The following is an 11255-nucleotide window of genomic DNA, read 5'->3' as shown; positions in this document are numbered from 1 at the left end:
TCCTTTAATTTCCTTTAATAGAATAAGACTTCCTTGTCATTGTTGATGTTTTTTTTTATTGCTGGGTTTGAACCTCGGGCCTTGCATATTTTATGCATTGTCTCTATCAATTGAGTTAAACTCACGAGAAGTGTTGATGTATTTTTCTACTGATTAATTGACATTCCTCGATTTGCAAAAAAAAATAAAAAATTACGCTAACAAATGCTCTTCAAATATACTACTGTCCCAGCCTTAATATAAGACTCTTTTGAAGAAAAATTACGGGAATTAAGAAAGTTGATATTTTTATTCACAATTTTTTTTACAATTTAACTTTATAAGAGAGAAAGTTAGTTTATTTTTCAATGTATTCTTTATTGCTAATTGAAAGAAGAGAAATGTACAATAAACGTAGGTACGTAGGTAAAGAAATTATTAATAAAAAGAATTCTTTTATTAAAAAAATGTTTTATAATTAAGGACGGATGTAGTTTTAAGGAAAGAAAAATAACACTCTCTCTGTCTCATAATAACATAACCGTTTGCAAAATAAAAGTGTTCTAAAATAACTGAATCATTTTACTTTTCAATACAATATTAATTACTTTTTCTCATTATAACTCTAATTAATATTATTTTCATCACTCACAATTCAATATATTCAACTTTGCATTTATGATAATAGAAAATGCACGAATATTTAACCAGAGCACTTAAAACAATTTTTTCTCTTCAAACATTTAAGAGTATTATTATATTTAACGGTAGAGAATGCACCAATATCCTTTAAGAGTATTATTATATTTAATTCTTTAATAAATGTCATCAATAGTACTAATGTCCTTGTGATCACAGCAGTACAACACGAGGAAAGATCTTTGTAGTTTTCAAAGACACATTATTGACCTCAAACCAATGTTTCGTATACAGAATCACATGGTACTACTACCATGTCCCACTATCAACAATGATGAAGTGTATGTGTACGCATGAAATTACTCATTCTTCCACGTGTCAAAATGTAGTAGGCCATGTTGGGTTACACTCTTCTTCTTCTTCCACTACAAAATACCACCCTTCTGATCATTGTTAGCAGGTACACTCTCCAGGAGCACTGGTGAGTAATCAATTACTGTAACTTTAGTCTCTAACTAATTTTTATTTTTTTTTAAGTTTTCGTTACACGATCCATAGAGATTCAGCTCTTGTCGATTCATCTGCTTATATTAGTTATCCTTCTGTCACATATACTGTTATTATTGATAATTTTGGTGTGACGGTGACATATTTATGCAGAAGGAGAATTTGACATAATCATGGCAACTATGAGGGGTTCTTCTGTGGGTGCATGCCTCAATTTTCAGGGAAGAAGAGCTGAGCCTAAAGTTAATTTGACTCAGTTGACTTTGCATAATAACCAGGCGTTTACTTATGTTGGTTTGAGATCTCTCAACAAGCTGCACGTGCGGTCAACAGCACGTGCTGCTACGTCGTCTTCTTCAAAGACGAGTGAGAAAAGTGGGAGTGGAAAGTTTAACGGGAAAATAGTGTGTGGTGGAATGAACTTGGTGTTTGTTGGAGCTGAAGTTGGACCTTGGAGTAAGACTGGTGGACTTGGTGATGTTCTTGGTGGACTTCCACCTGTTTTGGCAGTAAGTTTGTTTTACATTTCAATTTTATCCTTATGTTTAAATTTACACCGGCTTTGACAAAATCTGTGTCACTGTGTCATTGTAATTTTGTGTATAGCTTTTGGAAAATCACGATGGTTCACTCTGAATTTAGCAAATTTACTACTAATACATGCATGGACATCACTGATATGTGGCATTAGAAATAATTTTTTTAAAATGAAAGGAATTGAATTGAATGTAATCACACGTGTTTGTGAACATAGACACAACTTCAATCTGAAATGTTCGTGTTGCATAGACACATACTATTCTTTTTATTGTGTTTTACTTTTGGTAATTGTTACTTGATGATGATTTTGTGATAATTTAATTATTTTAGGGAAATGGGCACCGTGTTATGACTGTGTCACCGCGTTATGATCAATACAAGGATGCATGGGATACTGATGTATCTGTTGAGGTAACTATTTTTTGTTATGTTTTTGTATATGTATAAATCTTGAAAGAACTTGGAATTATTCCTTGTTGATGATTTATTTACATATTTCATTTTGTTGTTGTTTGTTGTAGCTCAAAGTTGGTGATAGAATTGAAACTGTGCGATTCTTTCACTGTTATAAGAGAGGAGTTGATCGTGTTTTTGTGGATCACCCACTTTTCCTTGAAAAGGTTGTATTTCTATGATTTAGTTTTCATCAATCAGTGGAATGTTTATAGTCCTTTATAGGATTGAATTTGAATGTGTTATAGAGTTAAACTGACTTTATTTTTGGCATTTGGAATATGAAAGGTGTGGGGGAAGACCGAGTCAAAACTCTATGGTCCTAAAACTGGAACTGATTATAAAGATAATCAACTTAGATTCAGCTTGTTATGTCAGGTAACTTTTTGCTTTATATTTTCTACCTGTGTTGCTTTACCCTCTATTAACTTTGGTGTTATTTTGGTTCCACTTTGGAGGAGTCAAACTGACTTTAGATTGTAGAATTGGTTTTGACATGTTTGAATGTTCTTGAGTACAATTGATTTTGGAACTTTTGCTTCAACAATTGAATTTTGGTTTCAAATTTATTGTTCAACCCACTTTTGCATGAATTTATCCAAAGATAAATCACTTTACAATCAACTGACTTTTAGCTAGAATCAATTTTATATAATCATTCAAAATCGTTTTATGTCACCGCATAACCAAACTCAAAGCTCGTTAATTACTATTGGTCCTTCCCAAATCGTGATTATAACCAATAATACGTGAATGACTGGGTAGTTGCTCAAATTTCCTGTCCTCTGAATCACTATCACAAATCACAATATTTTCTCTTTTGGTTTTAATTGATTGCTAGTTCCTCAAACAATTGAGTAGAAGTCGTGTATTTATATTTTCAGGACATTGTTGAATTCCTTAGACTAAGATTTCTGTTTTGATTTATGATTACTGACTACGTTTGTATGCTGAGATTGATGTTTGCTATTACTTTAAGGAGAATGCTAACCATTGCCCTTGGGGCATTGGATAAGGGGATAAAAATAGAAATATAGCATTGGAAAATGGTGAAAAGTGATAAATTTAATTTTTTAAAAGTCAAAATGTTGTTGAAACCAATGCAAACATGCTACTTTTGGCTTCCTTAACCAATGGTTAGCAAGACCCTTACTTTAATGGTTGTTGCGAGTATGTACACTCGATAGCTGATAATTGCAACTCCTTTATATTGACTCTACATATGACCATTATCAATGTGCTTAACAACTTTCAGGCCGCACTTGAGGCACCAAGGGTTTTGAACTTAAGCAGCAGCAAATATTTCTCAGGACCATATGGTGTGGCTCTCTAGTCTATTAATTTCTTGATCTTTTAAATATTCATTTGAGAATAAACTTCAACTTAAGTTTACAATTTTTTATGTCTTCCCGCAGGCGAAGATGTAGTCTTCGTTGCCAATGATTGGCACACTGCTCTTCTTCCATGCTACTTGAAATCACTGTACAAGTCTAGGGGGCTTTACAAAAATGCAAAGGTGAGGATTTGTTTACTTTTCGGGTGTACGAAATATATTTAGCATAAGGAGGCTGACTTTCTTTGTAATCATCACAGGTAGCATTTTGTATTCATAACATTGCCTACCAGGGAAGACATGCCTTTTCAGACTTCGCTCTTCTCAACTTACCTGATGAATTCAGAAGCTCTTTTGACTTTATTGACGGGTATGATACGGTTAACCTTCTAAAAATCACATTAGAACATTGGTCTTGTGTTCATACACTTTACTTATCATTGCCAACCGTGCATGTTTTTGTTTTGTTTCTTTTTCAGGTATACTACACCTGTGAAGGGAAGGAAAATCAATTGGATGAAGGCTGGAATATTAGAGTCCGACCGAGTGTTCACTGTAAGTCCACATTATGCCGAGGAACTTGTTTCCGGAGAAGACAGAGGTGTGGAATTGGACAATATCATTCGTTCAACTGGTATCACTGGTATTGTGAATGGTATGGATAATCGCGAGTGGAGTCCACAAACTGATAGATACATAGATGTACACTATGATGCAACAACTGTAAGTATCACCTTCGCTGTTTATCAACGATATTCCTCATTGACATGGACCATAGAGACCCATGCTAATCAAAACTGTCATTTTTAGGTCACTGAAGCAAAATCTCTGTTGAAAGAAGCTCTTCAAGCTGAGGTCGGATTGCCTGTTGACAAGAGTATCCCTTTGATAGGATTCATTGGCAGGCTAGAAGAGCAGAAAGGTTCTGATATTCTTGTTGAAGCTATCGCAAAGTTCATTGACCAGAATGTTCAGATAATAGTTCTTGTAAGTGCTTTACTTGATTTTTCTTGTCCTTTCTGATACTATTACCTAAACAAAGCTTCTCTGATGATTCATATTCTTTTTACTTCAGGGAACCGGCAAAAAGATCATGGAGAAGCAAATTGAGCAGCTGGAGGTAACATATCCTGACAAGGCAATCGGGGTAGCAAAATTCAATGGCCCCCTGGCTCACAAAATAATTGCTGGAGCTGACTTTATAATTATCCCAAGTAGATTTGAGCCTTGTGGTCTAGTTCAATTGCATGCCATGCCATATGGAACGGTAGAGCTTATTATGTGCCTTTTTTTTTGCCATTTCAAATTTGAATTTCCTACATTCATGCAAATCATATAGTAGTTGAATCACACTATGCGATCAAAATTAGATGGTTCACGTCGCTGATTTTTTAGACCTGATTCACCATTCATAAAGTGGGTCATCTGATCTTGATCCGAAGTTTTTGATTGTGTGACTGTCAAATGCATAATTCCATAACTACATTTCATCTTGACCTTGATGTTCCTAATAACATAAATGCTTGAAACAGGTGCCCATCGTTTCATCAACTGGTGGTCTTGTTGACACTGTGAAAGAAGGCTATACAGGATTCCATGCTGGAGCATTCAACGTGGAGGTAAGAAGATATGATACTTTCTTCTTTCTGATTTTGATAGAGTTTAAACTAAAAGATTATAACTTGGGCTATTTTTTAGTGTGAAACTGTTGATCCCGATGATGTAGAGAAGTTAGCAACTACCGTCAACAGAGCCCTTAAAACCTATGGTACCCTAGCCATGCAAGAGATAATCCAGAATTGCATGGCCCAAGACTTTTCGTGGAAGGTAAGCGCGCTGTTGCTGTATCAAACTTTTGTTTTGCTAACAGCACACTAAGATAGATGTTTACACCTCTATAGGCATGGATAATGAATATTCATTGAGAAAAATGCAGTTCAGCTAATCATCAATGGGTGATTTTTAATGCAGGGACCAGCCAAACTATGGGAGAACGCACTGTTGAGCCTCGAGGTCGCAGGCAACGAACCTGGAATAGATGGAGAGGAGATTGCTCCACTTGCAAAGGAAAATGTGGCCACTCCATGAGCATCAATAGGGATATATATCGTCATTTTAGATACGGTCATTAATAAAAATCGTTATCTAAAGTGCATTAGCACAAGTGCAGTAAGACTGTAGGCGTAGCCGCAAGCTCGTAAATCGTAGTTGATGAATGAGTTCTAACGAAGGAACCTAATCGTTCTACCACGAAACTTAGTTGAAGGTCCTTTTTAAGCAACATATATATAGCTTAAACTAACTTAAGGTTTATTTGGAATAAGGTCTTGTAAGTAATCAATGAAATTTGCATAACATAAGTTGTGCGAAGTTCAAATGCAGTCTAAGTGAATAAAGGCCTATTCCAGGTTGTTTGAAAGTTACACGCAAGCGTCGAGATTAATATATTCCTATCACAATGATCTACCAAATAATGAGTACCATTTTATAAATTTTGACCAATAAAAAAGATAGTACGTTGAAAAGTGTGTTGCTAACATTCACGGCATTATGTCGATGGCTTGAGTTAAGCTAAAAATATTCACGTCATTAGAACTATGTATTTTTTTTTTAAAAAAAAATGATAGCTTCTAAATTTATATATATGCAATCATGAAGCATTCTTTCAAAAAAAAAAATGAAGCAGAATTTCAAATATAAATAATAAATCAACATATTGTTATATTTTAATTAATTTTAATATTAAAAAATAGCTTAAGATAATAACGACCCTTGGAGCTGCAAAGTGCTGACACTTTCATTACCATTACCATGATGTAATCTATTTCAATTGTTCTCTTCAATGTGTTGATATTCTCCAAGCTTAGACTCTCAAATTGTACAAGTATGTTACTTTGATTCAGGATATCAAAGACCATTTTGATCAAGATGGGTATATTCGCATCACTCATACCCTTCGAGCATGACATAGTTGCAAAAACTCTAGGTAAGTTAGACGCTTCTTCTAGTATCAGATATCATGGACAACCCCTCCTCTCCTCGAAAACACTAAACAAACTTGGTTTAAAATATTGATTTTCAGTCAACTGAAGCCAATTAAGTTTGATTGGATCATGTAATTAGTTTGATCTAAACCGAACCAACTCAACACATTAACATCCTTACTCATTAAAATACAACATAAAACCCGCACAAACACTCATAGATGACGACTAGTGTTCAAATATTGCTTGTTCTTCTTCCCTTCCTTCCTCACTTTCCCTTTATTCCTTCTTTTGTTTAAGCATAAAATTTCCTTCTTTCTGACTCTTATAAAAAAGCAAATGGTCGAAGAATACTAATAGAAAGCTTCCCATTTCAGTAACCAAAGCATCTCATTCGTCTTGTTCATAAATAAGGTAATCTTTGCGGCCTTCTTTTCCGCGTGCCTTGTGTTCCTTTCTTTTATAAGGAATCTCTTTTTCTTTATATTAAATATTATCTCCCCTTCTATCTATATTTCTAAAATATAAAATGAATAAAGAAGAATATTTGTACATTTATTTTATAATAATTTTTAGAATAATTTATTTCATTTGTTTTGGAATAAAACAACATAGAAAGAGTCTCCTTGAGCTATGCATAGCTCAGTTGACAGCAGTGGTGGATCTTGAGTAAAATTGTTGGGGGTGTCAAACTTCTATGGAATATATATTGAATGATTTCAAGAATTAACAATAATTAATAATTGATCTAGTGGTATTAATTGTTTGAAAGCGTTCAAATCCCCTCAAACACTTTTTTTATACTATATATAAAAATAGAAAATAAATATGTAAAAAGAAGTGTAGGGAGTGTTGAATCAACAACCTCAGGCAATTTATGACACCCCCTTTCCATTGCAGCGGCGAAATCTTACTAATATAATACATCAATTATATTATATAAGGAAATCTTGGGGGATGTCGTGGCTCCCGTCGGCCACCAAATAGATCCGCCACTGGTTGACAGGTACATGCATTGTTATATGCAGGGGTCGGAGTTCGAACCATATATATCCCACTTATTCATTTTGAAAAAGTGAATTTTAACCACTAGATTACTTGACAAAAAAAAATAGAGAAAGAAAATAAGATTACAACAAAAGTATGTTGATTTAGTAGTATTTCATAAGTATTTCTCTAATATTAGAATCTAACTCATCTAAATTTTTTTATATAAATAAAATAAAAGTCTCCATGAGTTTAGCTGATTTAATAAGGGATAATACATAATATATGCAAGGGCTGAGGTTCGAAACCAAACACCCCCACCTAGTCAAGATATTTCCCTACCTACATTCAATTCAACATTACTCTCACTCACCCACCTTCCCTCAACCCACTCTCCTTCATTCCCTTCACAATTCACATTCCTAATACTCAGATCCATCCATGGATCATCCTACATTCCAGCACCGCTATTGCAACTTCATCATCATTATTAGCATTTTCATTACCGGTAAGTACTACTACATCTTATTATATAGTCTTAAAATGTAAGATATCACTGAAAACAGTGTCCTCTTTCTGCAGGACTAACAACAAAAACAGACTCAATCGGAATAAACTATGGTCAAATAGCAAACAACCTACCATCACCAGAAAACGTAGTAACCCTAATAAAATGCATTGGAGCAACAAAAGTAAAACTCTACGACGCAGATCCAAAAGTTCTCAAAGCTTTCGCCAACACTGGTATAGAATTCATGGTAGGGCTTGGAAATGAATATCTCTCCAAAATGAAAGACCCTAAACAAGCTCAAGCATGGATCAAAACAAATATCCAACCCTACCTCCCTTCCACAAAAATCACTTCCATCTTTGTAGGAAATGAAGTTCTCACTTTCAACGACTCTTCTTTAACATCTTCTCTTTTACCAGCAATGCAAAGTGTTCACACTGCACTCATAGTTCTTGGACTCCATAAACAAATCACTGTCACAACAACTCATTCATTAGCTATACTTCAAAATTCTTATCCACCTTCTTCCGGAACTTTTCGTTCTGATATAGCTCCATGCATTGCATCAATCTTAAGCTTTCAATCCAAAACTGGTTCACCTTTCTTGATAAACGCTTATCCTTACTTTGCTTATAAGGATAACCCTAAGCAAATATCCTTAGATTATGTTTTGTTTCAACCAAACCAAGGAATGGTTGATCCAAAAACAAACCTGCATTATGATAACATGCTGTTTGCGCAGATCGACGCTGTTTATTCTGCGCTTGGAGCGTTAGGTTACGATAAAATGCCGGTGCATATTTCTGAAACAGGTTGGCCTTCTAAAGGAGATGGAGATGAGGTTGGTGCTAATGTTGAAAATGCGAGAAAGTATAATGGGAATGTGATAAAGTTGAGTAGTAAGAAAGGAACACCGTTGAGACCTGAAGTTGATTTGAATATTTATGTTTTTGCACTTTTTAATGAGAATTTGAAACCTGGTCCAACTTCTGAGAGGAATTATGGATTGTTTAAGCCTGATGGGAATCCTGTTTATAATCTTGGATTCTCGCTGTCTTCATCTTCTTCTTCGTCTTCTTCGAGTTCGAATCCTCCTTCAAATGATGGTGGTAATAATGGGAGTACTGGATCTGGTAGTGCTCCACCGCATCCTCCAACTTCTTCCTCCGGTTATTTGGCCATTTCTGAAGCTACTTCACTGGTTAGTCACACTCTAAGTTTTGGTTAGCATCTAAATGTCCTTTTAAGTTTTTCATTTTTTTTAAAGTGGTCCTTTAAGTTTCAAAGTACTTGTTTGGATCGATTTAAAAACTAAAATTATTTGTTTGGACTTTTGAAACTTAAATGATCATTGTAAAAAAAAAAAAAAAAAAAACTTAAAAGGACATTTAGATGCATTTAACTTATTAGTCAAATTATCTTTCTCTTTTCAATTTAGTCTCTAAATTATATAAAATGTTTCAATTTAGTGTATGTTTAGTACTATCATTTTGATTTCCCCCCGAGTCTAGTCTTGTAAAAGCTATAAAGTATAGTTTATAAAGAATCACATTGTCATCTTGATTTTGAGAAATCTACTGTGATATTATCTCGTTTTATTATTTTATTTTTAGTGCCTATTTTTAAGTTCAAGGGATTAATAATAATTTAGTAAAAAACAGGGCTTAAGACAAAAATGTGGCTGTAATAATACTGATATATAGTTTTCTTTGACACAGGATAGATACCATATGCTTGGCCTTTCTTTATCCTTTCTTCTACCATTATTGATGATTTTGAAGTGTTGAGGATTTTTGCTATGAAGTGAATCCAAAGAAGATACAAGGGGCATCATGACAATTTAGAGAAGAGTAAAGGCATGATAGAAAGGAGTAAAAGGTAAAATCGACCAACAGAAGCAAAGTTATAGTTATTATATTCATGTGGTTGTTGTTTTTCACTTTGCTTGTCCTTTGCTTTTGGAATTATTTTAGCTCTCGTCAAGATCGAATATAAAACGTACCGTTGTCTCCTCTTGGAAACTGAAATTTGCCATAAAGTGTCGTTTCTCAATGGATGCAAGCTGTAAATTTACCACTAGTAGTACACCATTTAATTTAGGTTTAATTGCACTTTTGGACCCCTAACTAATTTAAATGGAAAACAGCCCTTTGTGTTTTGATTCTTTGGCAGTTTTGAACCCCCAGTCCATTGTTGACTCGGTCAACGCTGACGTGGCACCCTAAGTGAGGTGCCACGTGTCAATTTTTTTTTTTTTTTTGCCTTGGAGGGCCAAAACTGTCAAAGAATCAAAATATATGAAGTTGTTTTGTATTTAAATTAATTAGGGGTCCAAAAGTGCAATTAAGCCTTTAATTTATCTTTAAACTAGATATTTTGATTTGTTCAAGGGATTTTCACGCCAGAAGCAGAAGTTAAACTTACACTCTTGTACATGAATTAACTTGTTACTAACTTTGACCATGTAAGTATGAGTTGACTTATTATCAACTGAATCAACATTCATCTTAATCGTAACCTTATTTATAATATAGAACTAGTCTCTACATAATACATTATTTTAGTTCAACATGTTACATCATATTTTTTTCATAAACTATGCTTGTTGCAATAATTGGATACCCAATTTTTTTTAGAACAAAAAGATTGAGTGAGCAGTGACAATCTTGGACCATAGGTTTCGAATATTAATACTGGCATTATGGTATCCGTTAGGAAACTGACAGAATCACACACTTTAATGTTGTTGGATGGCACATGTCATGCTATGCTAGTTGGCATCAATAGCAAAAAGAAAGATAACCCTTTTTATGTTTTCCTTTTGCAGGAAGAATACATTATCTTCTCTTTAATGTCTCATGCCGGTCTAGGAAGGAAATGTGAACATCAAGGGCCTTGTGCCCCGCCATGCCAGTTTATTTACTTATTTATTTATTTATGTATCTCATTTTATTGGTTCTCATTTTGAGATATTCTTTTTTAACAATAATATGATATGGTTATCACATACGTGCTCCTTTTGTTTGAGTTTATAACATTCTAAAGAAAGAATTTTAATTAAGAGTTCAATCAAACGGAAAATAAAATCTAGGTAAGGACTATATCATACTAAGATTTTCTCAAATGATTCATTTTAACCGGAAACTTATGAGTCCAATAACGTGGTTGTATTTTGAAAACGTGCACTTTTCTAAAGAAAAAGAATCGAATACAAACAAGGTATTCAAAAAGATACTCTTTTAACGTGATCATTCAAGTTGTTCAATTATTGTAATGGCTTAAATAAGGATAAGAAAATACATCACGGGCTTGAACTATACAG

The 11255-nt window shown here is 34.0% G+C and overlaps 2 protein-coding genes across 2 annotated transcripts; both read left to right on the top strand.

Moving 5' to 3' along the window:
- The first annotated feature begins 942 nt into the window (after nucleotides 1-942).
- On the top strand, nucleotides 943-5874 carry LOC25484575 (granule-bound starch synthase 1, chloroplastic/amyloplastic). Its single transcript, XM_013613423.3, has 14 exons — nucleotides 943-1099; nucleotides 1279-1634; nucleotides 1996-2076; nucleotides 2187-2285; nucleotides 2407-2496; nucleotides 3374-3437; nucleotides 3534-3634; nucleotides 3712-3821; nucleotides 3931-4174; nucleotides 4262-4438; nucleotides 4527-4718; nucleotides 4984-5070; nucleotides 5150-5278; nucleotides 5423-5874. Exons 2-14 carry the CDS (start codon nucleotides 1299-1301, stop codon nucleotides 5537-5539), a joined length of 1827 nt encoding a protein of 608 aa, XP_013468877.1. The 5' UTR covers nucleotides 943-1099; nucleotides 1279-1298; the 3' UTR covers nucleotides 5540-5874.
- Nucleotides 5875-7734: 1860 nt separating this feature from the next.
- On the top strand, nucleotides 7735-10942 carry LOC25484574 (glucan endo-1,3-beta-glucosidase 11). Its single transcript, XM_013613422.3, has 4 exons — nucleotides 7735-7930; nucleotides 8005-9134; nucleotides 9652-9811; nucleotides 10761-10942. The coding sequence occupies exons 1-3, from the start codon at nucleotides 7864-7866 to the stop codon at nucleotides 9718-9720; spliced, it is 1266 nt and encodes a 421-aa protein (XP_013468876.2). The 5' UTR covers nucleotides 7735-7863; the 3' UTR covers nucleotides 9721-9811; nucleotides 10761-10942.
- Nucleotides 10943-11255: the final 313 nt, after the last annotated feature.

Source organism: Medicago truncatula, chromosome 1, assembly GCF_003473485.1.
Source record: "Medicago truncatula cultivar Jemalong A17 chromosome 1, MtrunA17r5.0-ANR, whole genome shotgun sequence".
Classification (NCBI taxonomy): Eukaryota; Viridiplantae; Streptophyta; class Magnoliopsida; order Fabales; family Fabaceae; genus Medicago; species Medicago truncatula.
The sequence above is the reverse complement of the archived record's forward strand: the minus strand, read 5'-3'. Positions and strand labels throughout refer to the sequence as shown.